This window comes from Tauraco erythrolophus, chromosome 28 (assembly GCF_009769465.1).
Source record: "Tauraco erythrolophus isolate bTauEry1 chromosome 28, bTauEry1.pri, whole genome shotgun sequence".
Classification (NCBI taxonomy): Eukaryota; Metazoa; Chordata; class Aves; order Musophagiformes; family Musophagidae; genus Tauraco; species Tauraco erythrolophus.
In genome coordinates this window covers 1,805,656-1,827,845 of record NC_141492.1, presented here as the reverse complement: position 1 = coordinate 1,827,845, position 22,190 = coordinate 1,805,656, and the positions used below count along the sequence as shown (strand labels likewise).

Here is a 22,190-nt window from a genome sequence, read left to right as displayed (position 1 = left end):
TGGTCTCTAGGACTAACCAACCCTTTTTTCCTGCGTGAGCGTTTCAAACCATTTCGAATCATTTTTCATTTTGCTTAAAACTTTGCTTTTCTTAACTACAAGAAGCTCAAAGGAATTTTTTCCACCTTGAATAAAAGGAGCTGCGCTGGTGCCCAGCCCCGAAGTGCAGAAGCTCTGGTTGTCCAAAGGGAGTTAAAAACCCGGAGCTCTGCAGTTTTTTGGGATGGTGAGAGCCGAGCCCCGGGGGAAACGGTGCACGTGCTCAGGGAGAGCAGCTGCCGCCTCGCCGAAAAGCGGCTGCATTTTCAAATGCAACTTTGGAAATAACATATATGTATAAAAATCAAAAGGCAAAAAAAAAAAAAAAATCCACCTTCAAAATCATCGCTGGACTGCCCGCAGCGGGCGAGACCTGCCAGCAGCTCCCAGCTCAGCTCCTGGGGAGACCCTGGGCCCCCCCGGCCGCAGACCAAGCGCCCTCCAGCTCCGCGCTGCACCAGGTCCGTGGGCTGGTTGGAGGGATCCCAGTGCTCTGGAAGGAAAGGGCCCTTCTCGCCCCACATTTATCTTGAGCAAGTTCTGGAGCTCACCGGACTTTCCAGGGGCTGCTGAACGTGTAAGGCAGAAGGAAACTCGACAAAAATCGGTTCCCCATTTGGAGCACGACGTGCCCCAGAAGCCCCCAGGACGGACGGGAAGAGGAAGACCTCAGGCGAAGCGAGCGACCGTCAGCTCAGCTGTTTGCAAAACCGCAGCTCCACACCTCTCACCCTTCCGGCGACGCGACAGCCCCGTGTGCTTCTGCCACCGTGGCAGAGGGAGCGAGTCAGAGGCTGGAGGAGACAATCGCCTCCATGAGCTGCCTCAGTGGCTCCACTGGACCCCCTCAACCCCAGAAAGAGTTGAGGGGAAAACGAGCTGGTTGTAAACCCCTCTGGTGCCCACGATCCATCGCACTGGAGGGTTTGGCTGCCCAGCTCTTGCCCACGCTGCTCTGATCACAGAATGATGGAATGGTTTGGGTTGGAAGGGACCTCAAAGATCATCTGGTTCCAACCCCCCTGCCATGGGCAGGGACACCTTCCACTGCACCAGGTTGCTCAAAGCCTCAGCCAACTTGGCCTTGAACACTGCCAGGGATGGGGCAGCCACAGCTTCTCTCGCCAACCTGCTCCAGTGCCTCACCATCCTCAGAAGGAAGAATTTCTCATTTCAAGATCTCATCAAAATCTCCCCTCTTTCAGTTTAGAGCCATTGCCCCGTGTCCTGTCACTCCACACCCTTGTCCAAAGCCCCTCTCCAGCTTTCTTGTAGCTCCTTTAGGTGCTGGAAGGTCTCCCCGGAGCCTTCTCTTCTCCAGGCTGAACAGCCCCAACTCTCCCAGCCTGTCTCCAGAGCAGAGGTGCTCCAGCCCTCGCATCATCCTCGTGGCCTCCTCTGGACCCGCTCCAACAGCTCCATGTCCTTCTGATGTTGGGGACCCCAGAGCTGAAAGCAGCACTGCAGGGGGTGTCAAGGATGAGGATGAGAAGCTCACATCTCTCTCCAGGGACCTCGGGCAGAGGTTTAACTGTCTCATGTGGAGCTAACTCTGGGCTCTCATGGTTTTGTCCATCCTGTACATTCTCTGTTATCTCAGCAGCAGCCCAAAGCTTCAGTCGCTCGCCGGCATCCCAGGGAGAACTCTGTCCACCATGAAGCACGCAACAAAAACCCTCTTTTATTTAAAACTAAGAGGTGTAGGTTTCTCAACCAGAGCAAGAGCCCTGTAGCCCACCTCATTTCAGAGCAGGCATCATTTGTAGCAATTCAGATAAACTGTCTTCTCTCAAATTGTGCACGAGTCACGCCAAAAAAAGCACCACCATCTCCAGAGAGCTGGGCATCGGTTCCATTTTTTCTAAAGCTGGCTGAAAGTAAAATCATCCCACAAGCCCCTCATAGGGCAAGGAGACCCCACATCCACGTCACGTTACCCACCCTGCCCCAGCAGTTGACCACACCAGCTACCGGCCCGCAGCACAGCGACCACTGTCACCACCTCATCCAAGAGACCCTCGGTGGGCAATTAACTTGTTGCATGCCGGAGCCAACCTCCAGCTACGCACCCTTCTCCTCTTCTTGCCAAGGCACTCGTCGCCGTTTGCTTCAACGGGTTTTGCGGGACTTATGTCGTGGTTACGGGGGAAGGCAGGGGAGCAGCAGAAAAAGACGAGCTGTTCCTGCAGAGCCAAAACAAGGTTGCGCCTCCTCAAGCAGCATTAATGTTCTCTGCTCCTGCCCAAAAGTGGAGCAGTACTGAAAGGCAGGTACCGCGAGCGCGGGGAGGAGGAGAGAAGGATTCCTAAAACCTTCCAGCCCACCCACCTCCAAATCCCTCCAGAGCAGAATTCCCAACTGATCCACTAAAAATTATTCCTTCGCAACTCCAGCTGCCCACCCTCTGCCAAAAAAAAATCCCAGCATCGCCAGATGTCCAGCAGGACGACCTACCCCAAACCAGCTTCTTCTGGGATGCCATGTCCATCGAGCAGCCGGCAGCCAAGCAGCCCCACGTCCCTGTGCCGCGCGCTCCGAGCCCCGGCGCGCTCCTCCCAGTTCCTCCATCCCTGCCCACTCCTGCCTGCCTTTGTTTGGGGGACTACAAAGGAGTTCACTCTAAGGACAGGCAAAAGCAGCTACGAGAAAAGTTAACGAGGTTTATGGGGTGGATTAAGTTTACCAGGGGAGATTTTACGATGTGCTGCCCTGGCAGCATCTCTTCCAGACCAGGTTTGCTTGCAGTGAGCCCTGGGAGAGCCCAAGAACACCCTGGGCAACGGGAAGCATGAGGAAAAACTCACCTACGTGCCCCCATCGTGCTCTTATCCACAGATGTCACCTCCTTAACACAAGCCCTTTGAGGGGGAGGGTGGGGGTTTAGCTGCCCCCCTCCCTCCCGCGGGGCTCCCAACCAAATCAGCAGCAGCTTCTGGAGCAGTTTGTTTGCCCTCTGACAAAAAACATCTCCACCCAATCCTGCGTGGTTCTGTTGTGGTGCTACAGGGTATTTCTTTGGCACAGCCCTGGTCAGTGTTTATTGTCTTGTTTTCCTTTATCTGCGGATCTCAAAGCGTTTTATAAATGTTAAACCTCAAAGCCTCTCTAGGGAACAAAACTGTTTGTAGCTATTGTACGTATGGAGAGACTTGCCCAAAAAATTAGGGCAGAGCTGGAAACGCAGCAGCAGAGACCAGAGCCGAGACAGAATCTCTTGGCACAACATAAAGCGACGCAGCTTATCCCCTAAATACCTGCGTGGACAGGCACATCTCCAGCTATTAACCCCCACGTTGTCCAGCCACCTCTTGGAGCACACACTTGCCCGCGGCAGCTCTGAAGTCCTGGCACGCTGGCGTGCCCAAAAATCTCCGCAACTGGCGATCCAAACCGCAATGTCTCACTTGTCTTTCAGTTTTCTTCTTTGGGTAAAAAAGCACCAGCCCTACAGTTTCAACTTTTTAGAAGCTTATTTAAAGAAAACAGAACAAACAAACAAAAAAAACCAAACCACAATGGCTTTTAAAACTACAAAGCAAGCTGGGGGAGAAGGGTTGTTCTCTATTTCTGAGCTGACCCAGAAGGGCTGGAAGAGGTGGCATGTTGGAGGAGATGCTCCTGCCCAGCTTAAGCCCCAGCTCCCCGTTTTTTCACTAAGCTTTATTTCCCATGCACTTCGGTTGGAAGGAACCTGAGGAGCAGTGGGAATTCAGTGCCATCCAGGCTCGGCTTTTCCCACCGCTCCAGGGAAATGCTGTGGTGAGCCGGACGGTACGAGAATCCTACCAGCGCTTTACTGGGGAGATCAACCGCCTGTAGACTCCAGCCAGGGGAGAAAACCAAAATAACCGAGTGCCTGGGATGGGAAGAAGCCAGCACAAGGGTGCCATAGCCAGGGGACCAGCAGCTTGAAAACCTCCCAGGAAGGAGAACAAGCAGCAGCGGGAGGCAGCCCAGCAGCCAGCACCAGCAACCTCTCGGATGCACCAGCTCCGGCGTGACCTGAAACTGCTCCGCTTGGTCTGTAAAGCCTTTGGGACCAGCTCTTATCAGTGCCTGGCCCAAAGGACCTCCAATTTTGACTGCAACAAAAAATCTAGAGAGGACCCCAGAAGTTTACTCTGAGCCCACAATTCCGGACATCAGTTCCCTGAGATGTCGCAATTCCCAGGCCCTTCTCAGAGCATCATCCCCCCCCTCAAGCCCAGGATCTCATGTGACATTCCTCTGGTTTCTGACCCACACCTAGTGCTCTGCACCATAAGAAACCTGGAAAAGCTAAATCCAGCTACGACGAGTATGTACAAATCCCACAGGACATTTTCCACTCCGAGCTGCTCACATCCGAGCGGCATTTCCAGCACTGCAGAGCTCCACTGGGATCAACTTGACGCTTCCCCGCGGAGCCAGGCAGTTCCTGGAAAGTCAGCGCAGGGAAAGCAGCAACACCTCTGCGCTGCCAGTCCTGAAAACGGGGAGAACTGGAGACAGGCCACGAACCACCAGCCCCATCCTGCCCTTCCCTGCAGCTCCGCTCGGGAACGGTCCGGAGCCGGAGGGGTCCCATGGCAGCTTTCACAAAGGGCGAGAGGACAAACAAGGGCTCGCAGGGACCTGGGCTGGAAACAGCGGCTTAAAAATAAACGAGTTTTGAGTTCTGAATGACTAGAAACCGAGAGGACTTCTGCAGGATCTCTGCTGCCCACACGGCACCAAAGCTTCTTCCTCTGCAGCTGCTTCGCCCCCGGGTCGCTTCTGCAGCCGCTGCAACCTCAGAGGCTGCTGGTTACATCACGGCCGGGAAAACGCTAACGGAGCCGGGACGAGCGCGGCTGAGGCTCCACCTCGGAGCATCCCACTCGGCCAGAAGGAGAATTTGACTAAACCAAACCCAAAGTGGGGGTTTTATGCCTCGATTTCATGCAAGAAGATCCAAAGCTGCCCCAGGGTGTTTAGGCGAGGAGGAGCTGCGGACGGCAGCCCCTGGGGCCTGGGGGCTGCTCCCCAAGGAAGCTCAACCTGCAGGTCCCTCCCAAAGGTTCAGATGGGTAGAGCCCACCAAATCACCCACCTGCCCCTTCTCTCCGTTTCGCACATCTTTACCACTCACTGATTTCCAGCGATGGGCTTAATTAAAACCGAAATGACCGCTGGGTCTTGCAATACCAACACGGAATTAACTGCAGGTAGATGGGACAAAGAGGAGGAGGATGAGAACCAGGAGGGCTCCAGGATTTAGAGCCAATTTCACCCTTATGGGACCACCGCCGCAGGGTGAGCGGCCACATGCGTGAGGACAGGAGCTCAGGACCCACTTCTTCCACGTCCACTTCTTCCTACGTGTCCCTGGGACGGGATGCGCTGCTCCTGCCCGCATGGAAATGGCTCAAGTGAGACCTGTGGATGGTCCCAATTAACAACTTCAGAGGGGAAGGGACAAAAAGGCTGAACTGGAGCCCAAAGGTGCAATCCTGCACTGGTGGCCTGGACCAGCCCAACGCTGCACCTGGGTACGGAGCATCCCAAGGCGTCCACAGCACAAAGCAACTCCTGGAAGCGCACAGGCACTCGTCCTGACCTTATCAGCACCGACGGAGCCTCCTGCCACGGTCCTCAGCACCCACGAGGCCGGGTCCGGATCCGGTGAGAGCCATGGGTGCCCCAGCCCTCCCAGGGCACAGACCCCGTCTTTTCCTGGGAGAGTTTTTAGAGTTAAAGCAACACCGGTAGTGGGATTGTCAGCAGCACAAATGCACAATCTGGAAGGGGAAGATGTGGGGGGAAAGCATCCAACTGGCGAATATAATACTTGGAAGGAAAAGCAGATTTTAAAAAAAATAAAAAATGAGGGGGTGGTAAAATTAAAAAAAAAAAATAAAAATCTCAGGAAGTCATCTAGTCATTCCTGCTCTTTGCTGAAACAATAGACTCGGGATGCTGGCTAAGTTATAAATAATCCTGCTGGCTACACAACACAAATACAAGACAGGAGCGGGGTAACTATCGGCTCGATGGAAAGTGAGTCACTACCTTCTCACAGAACAGCCAAAGAAGGGCAAACGTTGTGGCCCTGCTCCCACCATGCCAGTGCCGGGGCTCTGCCAGCTGGTACCCCCATCCCGGGAGAGGAGGAGCAGCTCGGGGCTGTGGGAAGCCAAAGCCTGTTGCCAAACCAAAGCCAACCGCGCAGCCCGACACTGGGGGACCGGTGGCAAGCAAGTGCTCAAACTGGGGGAAAATAATGGGAAGCCACTAACTCCGCAACATCCTTCTCTTTTTAGAAAAGGAAGCTGGCATCGCGAGAGCGTGTGGCTGAGCCGTCTTCCAGATCGTTCCTCCGAAATCCAAGAGCGAGCGCGGAGATGAGCAAAGCCAATGCTCCTCAAGGTGCCGGTGAAACCGCCGCAGGGAAGGGCACGCGTGCGGGGGGTCTCTGCCCCCAGCGCAGCACTGGGGGCACGTACGTGGCCCCTCTGGCGTGGCAGCTCGTGAGGAAGGGAAGACCCATCTTTTCGGGCACCCAGGACAAGCCCGCGGTTGCTCGGGGTCCGTGGCTGACCACGGCACGCAGCAGCCCTTACGCCAGGAGCGGGGTGCCACACGTGTGCCCTCAGTAGCAAGGAACCCTCATGCCAAGAGTAACTGAGAAAGGGAAAGATCTTCCCAACTTCAGACTTGGATAATTTGGAAGTGACATAAATTCTCCTTTTCTTTTTTTTTTTTTTTTTAAAAAAGGGGGAAAAAAAAGAGCTTCCTGACTTGTTATTCCATTACCCAAATCTGGAAATGTAATCATATTAGTTCAGCTGCATTAACACAACAAAAAACCCCAACAAAAACTGCCTTAAAGATTGAACCGATCTCCAAGGGGCCGAGGGAAAGGAGAACAAAAGTCAGAAACCTGCAGCAACCAGCTCGCCCCGTGAGCACCGCGGCAGCCTGGCACCCGAGGCACGTTTGCAGAGATAGAGGATGTGGAATAATCAGGATATTACGTTATTTTTAAGGGCTTGGGGTTTTTTTTTTGGCCAGGTAGGTGAGGCAAAAGGTCACTAAGAGTCGTGTGAGCTTGTTACGGAGCTTAACTCGGTTTAAACGTACCTCAACCCAGGGGAAAAATCCAGCCTCCGGCCAAGTGGAAAGTCCAGGCAACTCCAAGAGATGGCAGGGATGCGGTGCCATGGACACAGCCACCGCACAGCTCCTCGCCCAGCTCTCCTCCCAGCAGCCCGAGATGCCACCGCTCCCGTCTGACAGCGGCCGGGGAGCGCGATGGCCACGGGGCAACCATAGCCCTGGCTGGGAAGGGGCTTGAAGCTGCCACCGCTCCGACAAACTCAAAATAAAAAGCCAAAAAAAGCCAAAAACCTCAGGCTGCGGCTACGAGGCTGCGGCTGGTGTGTTTTTAGCACGAGTTGGGCTTACGGGTAAATCTCATCTGCTTCGGGGTGCTGGGTCCTCCGTGCCGCAGAGAACGTGGGAACGACCACCCAGCCAGAGAAGTTCACTTCAGGTTTTAGAGGAAAAGGTGTCAACAGTTTGAACCACGGTGTGAGAAATACAGGAATCTTGCTTTAAATTTTGGTTTTCTCTAAAAAAAAAAGAAGGGGAAAATAGCCTTAAAAAACCCACCCACATGTGACAGGGAGGCACATCCACCTTCCCACAGCCTCTCAGGCCATTCATCATTTGGATAAAATCCAGTTTCACATTGAAATTCAGCTGGACTTTCAAATGCAAATCCGAGGAGAAGAGCAACATATGGTAGAGGTTAGGATGTATTTTTCCTAATTAAATGGTGTACTGCTGTTTTGTATAACAATGTTAACGGGGCATTAACGGAGCCTTTAGAAGAGAGACCGCCTCAACTTTCAAAAAAAGACAAAATGCCCCAGAAAGCAGAAGGGGCCCAGGACCTCCCCACTCTCAGAGGTTTTGTCACTTGTCACAACCAAGCCACCATCTCCGCCAGGCTGTGCAGGACAAGGTGGAAAGGTAAGATGGGCAACACCAGCGTCTCCAAGGCTTGTCCTGCCGGAGTTTGGCTGAGTCTTCCTCAAAGTCAAGGCCACGACGGGTTGTCCTTGGGACACTCCTGGATGCCACCATGTCTGCAAGCAGAGTGCTGCAACAGAAACTTGGGAGGGTTTTTGATGAAGGGCGGGCAGAAGATGCTTCAAAACTCTTTGAGGAGAGGAATAGCTCTGCCTCGAGTGGTGGTCAGTGAGCTCTGGGCCACCGCCACCAAATCTGATGCCCACTGGCTCCCAGGAGAGGCAAGTGCTGCCACCGAAGGAGACCCCCCCCAGCTCACTGGCAGTCCCCTGCCCTGCAGACAGGACATGGGGAGAGTCACCTGCTTTCCTGAAAGGTTCTTCCCATTTAGGATCACAGAATGGTTTGGGTTGGAAGGGACCTTCAAGTTCATCCAGTTTCAACCCCTCTGCCAGGGGCAGGGACACCTTCTACTACACCACGTTGCTCAAAACCTCATCCAGCCTGGCCTTGAACACTGCCAGGGATGGGGCAGCCACAGCTTCTCTGGGCAACCTGCTCCAGTGCCTCAGCACCCTCAGAGGGAAGAATTTCTTCCTTAGATCCCATCGAAATCTCCCCTCTTTCAGTTTAAAGCCATTGCCCCGTGTCCTGTCACTACACACCCTTGTCCAAAGCCCCTCTCCAGCTTTCCTGTAGCCCCTTTAGGTACTGGAAGGTGCTGGAAGGTCTCCCAGAGCCTTCTCTTCTCCAGGCTGAACAGCCCCAACTCTCAGCCTGTCTCCAGAGCAGAGCTGCTCCAGTCCTCGGATCATCTTCATGGCCTCCTCTGGACCCGCTCCAACAGCTCCATGTCCTTCTGACGCTGGGGACCCCAGAGCTGAACGCAGCACTGTAGGGGAGGTCCAGGACAGGCCAGGGTTTTGTAGGTGACTGTCCTTTGCTCTGCCTGGTATGAAAAAAAACAGCCCCATGCACATATCGGGGTGCTGGAGGCTGCCCTTCCTCCCAGCCTCGTCCCCCGATGCTCTGAAATGAGGCCCGTTTATTTATTTTCAGTCTCTAACCACGAAGACTCCCCTGCTAGAAGCAGCTTATGCCTCATTAACTTCACCTCCCTCTTGCTCCTGACGCAATCTCCAGCTAAATTTAGAAGGAATCGCTCCCTTCGGTCACTTTGGAGGTGAGGATGTGCTTCTCAGGGTTACCAGGCAGGTGGACAATATTTTTTTAGATTTTTCTCCCTGCTGGCTCTGGAGCTGGGCTACCTGGAGAGTTAAATGCAAAATTCAAGATTAAAAAAGGGGGCAGATGTCCTGGAATGCCTCTTCCCCTCCTTTAGTGGCGAAGCGAGGTGCTGCAAACACATCCTCCCTCCAGAAAGATGAATCATAGCGGCGAGAAGAGCATCAAAACAGCCGCTGCGAAAAGTCTCAAAAGCTGAATAAAGAAATCTAAAAGCTGAATAAAGAAATCAAAAAGCTGAATAAAGAAATCAAAAAGCTGAATAAAGAAATCAAAAAGCTGAATAAAGAAATCCTCACTCACAGTTCAGGTTTTCCTTCGCTGATGTTTCTTCACATGTATTTCCACCCTGAGAGGCCACTCGGGACAGATAAACCCAGAACCTCCTCCAGCAGATGGTAAAACCCCCCATCCTACCCCAAATCCAGGTGGCATCCGCCTCGAGACGGTAGAGACACAAAGGCCACAGCGGCTGCTCCGGCTGCATCCCGGCGAGGACAGACCCCGGCGAGCCGCCGGCACAAGCCTTGTCCGGCTGTTCGGCTCCGCCGGTCGGATCCTCCGGCAACAAACCACCGACAAACCCCTGGGTGTGACAGCATCTTCTGATGCTGCTTTCACTTCGGGTGGGGGTTGGCCCAGTCCTTACCCCCCAGCCCAGCGTGTCCCCCCAGATCAACTCACCGCCGCCGGCTGAGCCCGGCCGCGCCGCCGCGGCCAGATGCCGGCGTTTCGGTGCCGCGGGAGCCCCGTGCCCCAGCCTGCCTCGGGTGATCTCCTGTCCTCAGCGCTCGCTGCGCTCCCGGTCCCCCGTGCAATTACGCATTCAGCACCACGATGTATTTCACACTGTATTTCATGCCTCATTTGACAACAAAATTAATTAAACTTTAAGGCAACGCTGAAGGAGCGCAGTACCTTTCTTCCCTCCCTGGCATATACAACTCAATTTGTTTAAGCTAATGTGCTAATCAAGACTTGCAAAGTATTTGGGAACCTTTTTTGGCAGAAGGGTCTCCAAAACACGTGGAGACACTCTGCACTGGCCAGTCTCTGCTCGGAGGTCCCGGCACGGGCATCAACCGGATGACTACAGAGGTCTGCAAGCGCCCCGGCGAGAAGCCCCACTTTCTTAAAATGCAACCCCTGCCCCAACGGTGCTGGTCACCAATGGGTGCCCGCGTTCAGGCCAGCACATCGTCTTAGGGAGACTCTTTGCAGTGTCTGAGCTGTCCATGAGCTGGCAAGTGCGACGCCAAGGAGGTGACTGCCCATCCTCACCCCCCAGGTTATAGAATCATGGAATGGTTTGGGTTGGAAGGGACCTTCAAGATCATCTAGTTCCAATCCCATGCCATGGGCAGGGACACTTCCCACTACACCAGGTTGCTCAAAGCCTCATCCAGCCTGGCCTTGAACACTGCCAGGGATGGGGCAGCCACAGCTTCTCTGGGAAACCTGTGCCAGTGCCTCAGCACCCTCAGAGGGAAGAATTTCTTCCTTAGATCCCATCAAAATCTCCCCTCTTTCAGTTTAAAGCCATTGCCACGTGTCCTGTCACTACACACCCTTGTCCAAAGCCCCTCTCCAGCTTTCCTGTAGACCCTTTAGGTACTGGAAGGTGCTGGAAGGTCTCCCCGGAGCCTTCTCTTCTCCAGGCTGAACAGCCCCAACTCTCTCAGCCTGTCTCCAGAGCAGAGGTGCTCCAGCCCTCAGAGGATCTTCATGGCCTCCTCTGGACCCGCTCCAACAGCTCCATGTCCTTCTGATGTTGAGGACCCCAGAGCTGAACGCAGCACTGCAGGGGGGTCTCAGGAGAGCAGAGCAGAGGGGCAGAATCCCCTCCCTCGATCTGCTGCCCACGCTGCTTTGGATGCAGCCCAGGACACGGGTGGCTTTCTGGGCTGCCAGCGCAACGTGCCAACTCGTGGTGAGCTTCTCGTCAACCACCACCCCAAGTCCTTCTCCTCAGGGCTGCTCTCAGTCCATTCTTTGCCCAGCCTGTACTTGTGCTTGGGATTGCCCCGACCCACGTGCAGGACCTTCCACTTGGCCTTGTTGAACTCCATGATGTTCTCACAGACCCACCTCTCAAGTCCATCAAGGTCCCTCTGGATGGCATCCCTTCCCTCCAGCATGTCAACCACACCACACAGTTGGTGTCATCAGCAAACGTGCTGAAGGTGCACTTGATCCCACTGTCCATGTCACCGACAAAGATGTTATCGGTTAAGGTTGATCAGGTTCAGGCAAGTGCATGTCACCAGCTGGGCTGGTGGCCTGGGGACGTGCCGGGGCAACCCCAGCACCCAGTCCTGAGGCTGCCCAGGTCCCTTGTCCTTATCACACAGCGACAGGCGGGCGAGCCGGTGCTCCTCCTCGGAGCCTGGGGACTGCCACCCCCTCGCTGTGCTCCTGGGATTTCTCAGCTATTTGGAGGCACTGGGAGAGGGCAGGATAATCCCAACCCACGCGGCTGGGAATCCGAGAGGCAGATGTGGGCAAACGTTTTGGCATAACTGAGACAGCTGCAGCGGCCGCACGTCCACCACCGGCTCAGCAACCCTCCGCGCGATGGAGACGGCGCGGGGCAGCCGCCAGCGCGCGGGCGGGCGATGCCCTCCGCTCCTGCGCCCGGAGCAGGTCAAACAGGCCGAGCGAAAGCGGAGAGGAGCCTCATCAGGGAGCGAACGCCAAAACAAAAGGGAAACACCAGCCAGCAACCAGCGACCCGGGGTTTACCCGCACCGCCATCCCTGCACCGCCGGGGAGAGGTGCCAAACCCGCTCCCAGCAGCGCGGCGTGTTTTTCAGGCACAGTCTGGCTCGCGGCGCTCCTGAGGCAGGTTTCCAGCTGATGGAGCTGGATCATCCTCATCGGGCCACGTTGCTGCCAACGGGCAGACGAGCCCGGTTCAGACAACCATCTCACCATCAGCCTCGTCTACGAGCGGACGCGGCGTGTCCCGAGAGGGCTTCACCTGCCTGGCGGGTTGAGTTGATGGTCTCTTCTCGTGCTCTCAGGTCCGTGGCTCGCAGCGGTCAGGAAACAGAGATGCTCACACTTTGACTCCGATGACCACAGCGAAGCTCGTGTCAACGTTTCCTTCTTCCAGCTGAAGTGGTAGGTCACCATCACCTCCTCACTCACGAAAAATGTCGCTTGTGAATAACGTCGTTATCCAGACAGATTCAGAGTCTGCTCTTGTGTTAGAAGAGCAGTGAAAATATCACCCTTACCAGCGATTTTGGGCACTAGTGGGCAGAGAAGATGCATTTATAGCATCCTTCAGCCATGCTGGCACTGAAGAACATAGTGTGGCTTAGAGATGAGGCCATCCAGAGCAACAAAACAGCACTATGCATTAAATGCGTCCCCTTAGACCACCCATTTGCTGTCTCAAATTAAAAAAAAAAAAAAATTAAAAAACTCCAATTTGAGATCCACTGCATATAAACATTAACAACGGAGATGCAATAGGCAGAGTGACTGGTCACAAGCGGGACACGTGCTGGAGGAGGGCACCCTACAGAGCATGCAGAATTCCAAATTAGCGGCAGCGAGGTCCAGCAGAAACGCTTGCCAGACCTGCTGGGCCCCTTCCAAAGCCACTTCTCCCCCTCTGGAAAAGGCACAACAACCGTGCAAGGCCTCGAGCTGGATGCTGAGCCAAAGGGTTACGATTCCAATCTCAGCCCTGCACCGACACGTGCCGCTCGCACGAGATTAGAGGCGGGATGGGGCAGAGCTGCCGCGTCCTCGAGCCGAACCTCACAGGTGCTGCCCTCCGGAAAATCATTTATGAGACTCTGGTCCTCACGATCGAGAAGACCAGCAGCGTGAACAAGGCAACGACATCAGGCAGGCAATTAATTCGCGACCAGCTCCTCTTATTAGACAGAAAGCAAGTGCTTGAGCTTGTACACGTTCTTTTGGAGCACAGAAGGTTTACTCTAGCCCGGCTTTAATCCGAGCAAGGCACATGGTTTTGACATAAAATACATCGATCTCATCATCGCCCCTCGAGCAGGCGCAGTTACACGGGTACTGAACGGCCTCATCCAGGGTAGGAAACGCTCCGTCGGAAGGAGATGGCTGTACTGCCTCAGCTCTTCTGGCAAAGTCAGAACTGTGTGCTCAAACAAGCTCTCTGTCAAATGTGCAGCTTCTAAACAAAAGCTGTCACTTCTCTCAGTCCAGCTTTGGCTCTCTGGCACCCCCGGCATCGCCCGTGCTCTTTCCTAGTTCAAAATCTCAAATCCAGACCGGAGGACTCTTCCCAGGGTGGGAGAAGAACAACAAGAAAAAAAGGAAAAAAAAGAAAGAAAAAAGGCAAAAATCCCTCCCTCAAGATCTGCACCCTTTCATGCCCTGAAGTTAAACACTCACCAACGCAGGGACCGGGTTATATTTGCCTCTCCCAACTGCCAGAGCATCCCCACTGCCCCGACAGCACCGTCGCCCTTTTCCTGCCCTTCCCAGCTCGCTCCTCCCGCGTCCGTCAGAAAGCGGCTGTGCCTCTGCCAGGACACCCTCGCTCCCAGCCCTGCCCAAAAATTCGAGCTAGAAAAAATAAATGTAAGAGAGGTGAGAAAGAGGGAGGGAGACCTTCATGTTTCAATCTCACTGCAAAGGCAGCGGAGAACCAGCTGCCCAGCTGGGGAATTCCTGGGAGCAGGAACACGCACCCCAGGACGCGGGGATCAGGGATGCGGCCGGGGTACAACGCCGGATTCAGGGCTACAGGCGTGAAGATCTGCGCCCACCGTTTGTTCCCCAACACTCGCGATTTCCTGCAGCCCCCTGCTCCCTGCCCCCAGCTTTCGGGCCCTCCAAAGTCCTTTCTTCCAAACTCTGCTTTGTGTGTCCCAGTTAACGGGATCCACCCCATGGCAAAAACAGGGAGCAGAAAGGGGGCAGGATGGAGAACAGGAGCTTCCTAAAGGCAAAGACTAAAACGAAGCAGAAAGTCACTTAACGCCCCTGACCAGCACGTGGGAGATGAACTTCACTGAAAGTCCTCTGGGGTTTGTTATGGGAAAGGTCGGGACTGTGGCACCCCGGGTGCTTCCCGGTGACACCCTCAGCACCCTCCTGCACCCCGGGGCAGGAACGGAAACGCTCCCGGGGTGCAGCGAGCAGCGGAGGGCTGCAAGGTTGTCTCCTGCCAGACTAACACAACCCCACAGCTTTGCAGCTCGACTTGTCCACAGCAACGCTTATTTTTTTTTTTTTTTAACCTTTGGTAATGGCTAAAAAGAAATTTTTGCTTCGAAAGAAACAGCCACACCAACAGGGAGGTGAGGAAATTTTTCTGCTGGGACTTTTTTGTTGTGGTGGCTTCGGCGTTCTGCACGGCGGCTGCCTGGGCGCACGCGACATCGACAAGAGCCTGAAGTACGACTTGGGCAGAAAATGCCAGTTTTAAACACCGAGTCCCACATTGTGCATCTCACGGCTGCCTTTCATCATCCATCGAAACAGCACGCGGAGCCCTTCGCTCCCGCTCCGGCACAAGCAGAACATGTGGGAACTAGAGGCAGTTCGTAGGAAAAACGTGCTACACCCTTACTAATAAAAGCCTCTGCTTCCTCACTATGGCAAATAGTTGTGAATGTGATTCCACAGCCTGAAACTCAACTGCTGACAGCACCAGAAACACCACGCTGAGCTCTTTGCAACTAACTTGGACGTTTTTACCGCAAACTCCCCACTCCTGCGTTGGCAGAGCTGCCAGGGCAGGTACGGCGCTGCCAGCCGCCGCGCCGGACCCTTCCCTCCCCACCTCGGAGCTTCCCAACCGGGGCTGCGTGCACATACTCAGTAATTGCACCTTCAAACAGCTCACCCGTAGCATCAATTAAAGAGACAACCTCGTCTTTCACAGAATTTATTACTTTCGGAGCTGTTGCCACAGGTATCCAAGTTTGAACGGCGTTTAAAGGCGGCTTTCAAAGGGGATTCAGCCTCACCTACCTCCGGGGAGAATGCATTTACTTTGTTCAGGAGACTATAACTTAAAATTTGTTACATGCACCAGCTTGTAACTCTTTGAAAAAACTCCCCAGTTAGCCAGCTTCAAATGTATTTTATGAACTCGCCCCGATGAAAGCAATTCCCTCAACAATGAGCCTCATCTCACCATCTCAGTGGCAAAAAAAAGCACTGAACAAATTTTGGGGGTGGAAAACACAGCCCAGCCCAGGAGGGCACTCTCCCTTCCAAACCCACCTAAGAGATCTCAAGCCAGGAGGAAAAGCACAAAGCAAGAAGGAAAAGACTTTTAGTGGTGAATTCGCTTACTCAAAATTAAAGGGGGAAAAAAAAAAGCTTTTTTTTTTTTTTTTTATTTGTTGCAAGCAGAATAATCTCAGGAGGAGACCGCCCGGGCTCCCGTCTCCATAGGACGCAAACCTGGCACCGTGTCCCGTTTCCGATGCGGAAGCGAGACGGTGGCACGCTCTCCGTGTTAACCACGGATGCCAAGCGCTGCTCCGGGAGATGTGCCACCTCACCCAGCCACTTGCTTCGGGTTTACCTCCCCGCTCCGCAGACCCCGACTCAACTGCTGAAGCAAAGGTGACCCTGCCGAAAACTCGGCGACAGCCCCGCGGCAACGCTGCAGCCTGGGCTGGGAAGAGACAACGAAACTTCTCTGCCTCCCGCCACTCCCACTGTCTTAACATCAATTAAAAATGGTTATTTCCATGTGAAATTTGGCACTCGCGGGTTCCTGCTAGAGGCACGGTTTAATTAAGCGTGCTGGGAGGGAGCTCGTTTCTGATCAGATTGGTCATTGGTCAGAAGGACATGGAGCTGTCGGAGCGGGGCCAGAGGAGGCCACGGAGATGATGTGAGGGCTGGAGCACCTCTGCTCTGGAGACAGGCTGAGAGTTGGGGCTGTTCAGCCTGGAGAAGAAAAGGCTCCGGGGTGACCTTCCAGCACCTTCCATCCAGTACCTAAAGGGGCTACAGGAAAGCTGGAGAGGGGCTTTGGACAAGGGCATGGAGTGACAGGACACGGGGCAATGGCTTTAAACTGAAAGAGGGCAGATTTAGATTAGATATAAGGAAGAAACTTTTCACTCTGAGGGTGGTGAGGCACTGGCACAGGTTGCCCAGAGAAGCTGTGGCTGCCCCATCCCTGGCAGTGTTCAAGGCCAGGTTGGATGAGGCTTTGAGCAACCTGGTGTAGTGGAGGGTGTCCCTGCCCATGGCAGGGGGGTTGGAACTAGATGATCTCTGAGGTCCCTTCCAACTCAAACCGCTCTGTGATTCTATGATTTATGAACTATGACATGGAGGGGGGGGGGACAGAGGACACAGTTTTAAATGTTTTGTTACTGCAAATAATAAACAGTTTGGCGAGGGGACGACGAAACCGCAGCCTTCCAGGACCAGGACAACGGGCATACACCGAGTGCCCCGGCTAAAATAAAACACCGGCAGCAAACGACATCGCTTAACGCTGGAAAACATTAGTTACAGCCCTGGGAAGAGCGACTTCCCCGCGGTGACCTATATGTGCTATAAATGGCCGCAGCCGCGGTCGGCGTGACGTGAGCTCCATCCCAGCGGCAGCCGTTGGGTTTCGCCTCGCCAAGAAAACGCAAAGCGGAGGTGCTGAATTGTCCATGCGGCGGAGCAGCTAAACCAGTTCCTCCCCAGTGCATTTAAGGACAGAAAGGAGGGAAACAGTGGCAGAGCTTAAAATAAAACCGGGAGACAAATATAAAAGCAAAGGGATCTCAAAAGCTGGAGGGTTTGCATGAACACTTTGGATTTTCCCGGCCCTAGAGAGAGAAATGGGTTCCCCTTCGCGAAGGGGCCACCCGCGCGAGCGCCAGCAGCTTGGCCAGGGCAATTATTAATTGGGATTTGAATTCGGGGCAGTTTTATCACTGTGATTTTCTAGTAGCACTGTTTCAAGTTATTTACCGGCCGGACTTTGGAAGGCAGAACCTCACGTTGGCAAGAGGGGCGTTTTGGCTGCGAGTCAGCGGGGTCACTGCCGTGCTCCCTTCGCTCCAAACTTCCCCCGGGGAGGAAAGAGCCTCAAGTCACCAGCTCCTCCGGAGGGAAAAAACTAAGCTACATACTGCCCCAGGGATTTCCCCAAGGAGGAGGGAGATGAAAAGCGAGAGGCCACAAATCCACGTGTCCAAGGGTGGGCAGAAGCACGAAACACCAATTTCTCCGGCACGGAAGATGGCATCAGTTCATTGTCTCGGGGTTACCACCATAACCCCAAACAACGAGATCCTGGCACTACGGTGCACACTACCGAGCTAAGGCTTAAGCGCAATCGGTGTCTGCTTCTCCTTCGGAGGCAGAGGGATGGCAGTGGAGGGGCTGTCTTCAGCAGGGGTACGGCACACCGGCTGCGCAGGAGCGTTTGAGAGACACGAAGCACATCAGAGATGAAGCCCAGGCCTTCCTGCAAGGCAGAAAGGTTTAGGGAGCTAATCTCCAGGTCCGGATTACAGCATGGCTGCAAGGTGTTCTGCTCCCTCAGCAAGTTCAGGTCCCCAAATCCATCTACTCTTCAACCTCAGACCACATCAGTGTTGGTGACGATGCGACTTCAAATCAAACATTGAGCCGGACGGAGGGCTGTGCCGTTGGGGATGAACTGGTACCCCATCATTCCCAGCAGTGAATTAAGCTCAACCAACATCAACTAACCCTGACAACCACCACTCGCAGCTATCTAGGGCCTGGTTTAGACACTCTGAACCTTCCTAACAGCACATCCCCTTAACATCTCACTGCAGTTATCCACCCCACCGGCAAAAAATCAATCGTCAAACACTCAGGACCAGAGCGAAGACACAAAGCCAACGTGCAACCACAACACGCTCCCCACTCTCCCGAGGATGTCCGGCCGAGGGATAACTGCTGCTGGAGCAAAAGCCTTCCCCTACGCCAAGCCCCGCGCCGCGTTTCAAACCTGGGGTGCCCGCGGCGGGACGAAAGAGCCGCCACGGAGCCCCGACACCGGAACAGCGGCGGTTGTGCAACTGCCTTGGGTGCAGTTGTATAACATCAGCCCTCTGTTTTTACGAGCTGCTCGCAGCCAGGCTCAAAAAGCAGCAGCCCAGAGGACGGGTGGTGTCGACGTTACCTTTCACTCACCCGAAAGAAAAGAAGCGGGAGGAGAATTAAAAGATTTTGTGTTGTTTCGGCTGCTGCGCAGCCAAGCGGAGGGGGGTCCGGGCTGGCCAGCACCATCAACCTCGCAGCCAAGCCAGCCTCTGAGCAGGAAACGGATTAACACGGGCCCGCTCCACTGCTATTGTCTCACTGGCATCTAGTGCATCTTTTGTGGATTATTTTAACAGCAAAAGTTGCACACAGGAACACTCACTGGAGAGATGAGCTTCCATCTGGGTTAACCCAAGAGTTTTCTCTCCTCGAATTTCCTCCAGCGCCCACTCAACAGCTCCCCTCCGTGTAAGAACGTTTGCCCAATACCATTTTGACGTGCAGCTAAACGGCCCTACCTGAAAGCACCAAATTTCCCCGGCCAAAAAGGGCAGGAGCACGGCAGGGCACAACACGTCCCATCATCCCCCCTCTCCCGTCCTGATGGTGCAGGTTTCCCCAAAAGCTGCCCCACAGCATGCTGTGGCATCAAAGCCACTAATCAGAAATCCCACCCCAGTCTCCAGGATCATAGAATCATGGAATGGTTTGGGTTGGAAGGGACCTCAAAGATCATCCAGTTCCAATCCCCTGCCATGGGCAGGGACACCTTCCACTGCACCAGGTTGCCCAAAGCCTCATCCAACCTGGCCTTGAACACTGCCAGGGATGGGGCAGCCACAGCTTCTCTGGGCAACCTGCTCCAGTGCCTCACCAGCCTCGTAAAAAATTTCTTCCTTAGATCCCATCGAAATCTCCCCTCTTTCAGTTTAAAGCCATTGCCCCGTGTCCTGTCACTACACGCTCTTGGCCAAAGCCCCTCTCCAGCTTTCCTGTAGCCCCTTTAGATACTGGAAGGTGCTGGAAGGTCTCCCCGGAGCCTTCTCCTCTCCAGGCTGAACAGCCCCAACTCTCTCAGCCTGTCTCCAGAGCAGAGGTGCTCCAGCCCTCGCATCATCTCCGTGGCCTCCTCTGGACCCGCTCCAACAGCTCAACAACTGAGATGCCACCCAATGTCAGGGCACAGACATTCCACACGCCCAGGAGTTTCCCTGGACAGCTCGAGTCAGCCCAGGGTGAAGGTGGTCAAGTTTTAACCATTCGCAAAGCGTCAGCGTGTTTCAACAAAAAGGACCAATTAACTGAACTTCCCGCGTGCCGGGGCCGCAGCGAGCCCTGCACACAGCGGCTTCCCTGGGCATCAAAAGCCTGGCACGGCGCTGCGCCGTCTGCCCAGCCGGAGAATTCTCTGCTGCAGCTTCCAATTAACCAGCACCGTGTTTTCCCAATCAGACATCTAAGGCTACGCGCCCTTCAGAGAGTCTCCTATCGCAGCCGGATCGCCAGCCCGCTGCTCCCCGCAGACGCCCGGCTCCCAGAGCCCTTTGATGTTGGCACTCCTGGCCTTTCCTTGGCATCCCAGCCAGCAGGGATGCAGCCGCTCCGCGTTTCTGGGGAGCAGAGCCAGCTGCTGGCTTCAGGGGTGCTGGAGCAAGGCGCGACAGGCGAGGCTCTGCTCAGCAGCATCCCAAAACCACAGCAGGGTCCAGCTCGGAGGCTGGTGAAATGGCTCCAGCCACCCTTGCTGCCCACCTCCCCAGGGCAGCTGTGCTGCCTGGAGGCATCTGGGTCAGGACAGCTTTGCAAAGGTCCCTTTGAGCAGGGAGCTGCTGGAGGGGCTGAATGGAGCAGACACTCAAACTGCACCAGGGTCTCCCTTTGGGCAGCTGAGCCTCAGGAGTTCACCACCATCACCGTGTCTTCTCGGTAACATACAGCAAAACTCTTCCAGGGTGTATGTATGCAGTCTAAATAACTTAAGAGAACAGCACTGACTGTCTGCTCTGGGGCTGCTTCAATCGGAGCAGCCAGCCAGCAACCTTCAGCTCAGGGAGTGACTTCTTAATTGGAGACAGATTGGCAAGAGCAGCTTTGAGTACCCGGAGACACGGGGAGCAACAAGAAAATCACCCAGAGAAACAGCAGCAGAGCACCACCAGAAAAACACGTAACATAAAACAACAGAAACCCCTCCTTTTGGGTCTCTGGAAGCAAACACAAATTTATTGCAAAAAGCATTGCAGTGTTAAGTTAAAAAAAAAAAAATAGATGACAGTACCTGATCCTCCAAACTGAGTGCTTGCTAGGGTCGTGGGTCTGTTTTTTCCATTAGCCACTGGCAGGGGAAACATCTAGAAAAACAAGAAGATGAGAGAGAAGGGAAGAGAAAAGAGATTTCAGTATGTTAGTTTTACCGTGCTGCAAAGGGGGTCAGATTGGGCAGGGGATGGGGGGCAGGGAAAGGGAAGAGCAGCACTTTATTGAATGAAAAAAACTTCCCTTGTGTCCCTGCTCCACAGATCAGCTGTGGGAGGGAGAGGAGAGCAGTGCAGCTGTGCGCTGATATACACACACATTCCTACACGCATAAACTTCTGCGCACGCAGCGTGTCTGGCTCCTTAGGTGCAACTGAAAACCATCCAAGAAGCATCGCTGCCGTGGTCAAAACCAAGTTTCTTCCCTAACTTATCCACCAAGGCTCAGACCAAAGGGTGCCCATGCGGGCACAGAGGAAGGCCGACTCCATTCATAAAAAGCCAGGAGGAAAAGAAAAAAGCACCCCATTGAGACCACAGCACCCAGCAAAGCTCATTTTATCCCTCGACACCCCAGCACCCACAGCGGTCTGAGTCTCATCCCACATCTCCCACGCTCCCCAGCACATCTCTGGCAACACGCAGTGCCTGGGGAGGACGTGGTTGCCCACAGGCTCTGGCTGGCACGGGCAGAGGTGACTAAGCCACCCACTCCAGCGACGCTCAACCAGAGCTCCAGAAGCCCCATGCCAGCTCTCGGGGGGAAGAACCCCCCAGTCACACGGAGCAGCTCCCACCCCTGGTCCTTCAGGGGCTCCAGCAGCACCCGGAGCTGACACAGCCCTGGGGTGCCATGGGAGAAGCTGCGCCAAGGGCAAAGGTAATTAACTCACAATTAGAAAGATTAACGTATTTTACAGTATCGGTCATTCTGGCTACTTGTTTGCTAAACTGCTGCAGCTTCGGTGTCGCCGTTAATCTTCTCCTGCCAGGGAGCTTCCTCAAAAATACTGCGTACCTCGTCAGCTATCCTGTATAAATATTTTTAATATAAGTTGGGAGGGTTTCAGAAGCTGTTATTTAAAAATTTATATGCACCTGCGTGCAGCAGAAAACTAATTCTTCTCCATGCAAACGGAGCTCCAGCCAATAAAACAACCGGTGGGAAAACGCTTAGTGAATTAACATTTTAATATCCTTTTACTACTCGACTCGAGATACTTTCACCACCAAGTCATTTGGATTTTTATTATTTTTAGCTTTGCAACGTCTAACTCAAAAAGTTTAATGCTTTGAAGATTAAACAATGTAATGGCACAAGAGCCTACAGAAAGGCAGCATTTCATGCCCTGACATAGCTGATGTCTGGCTGCGGTCAGAAACATTCCTGCGTACAAAACCGTCTGCCCAGCTTTGTTTTCACAAATGTTGGGGGGGGGGGAAAAAAAAAACACAACAGTTAAATGTGGTAGAGATGCAAAGAGAGCAGTTAAGAAACCGACTGCCATTCAAAAAAAGAACCCCAATTTGGGATGTGTATCGGTACGCACACACGCACATCGTGCGCACGTCAGGGTGTGGGTTTAAATAAAGGTGCAAACGGTGTTTCAGCGTGCGGCCAGGCAGGCACCTGCCTTCCTACGGCTTCTCCCTCGGACGTAACCCCGCTC

The 22,190-nt window shown here is 54.1% G+C and overlaps 1 protein-coding gene across 11 annotated transcripts in view; it reads right to left on the bottom strand.

The window, feature by feature from the left end:
* TCF3 (transcription factor 3) overlaps positions 1-22,190 on the bottom strand; it is an 84,504-nt gene that overhangs the window by 53,669 nt on the left and 8,645 nt on the right. For all 11 annotated transcript variants that reach the window (XM_086627731.1, XM_086627729.1, XM_086627733.1 and 8 more), the window contains one exon: positions 20,543-20,615. In XM_086627731.1, the coding sequence (XP_086483857.1) occupies positions 20,543-20,615 (73 nt within the window). The remainder of the gene's footprint in view (positions 1-20,542; positions 20,616-22,190) is intronic.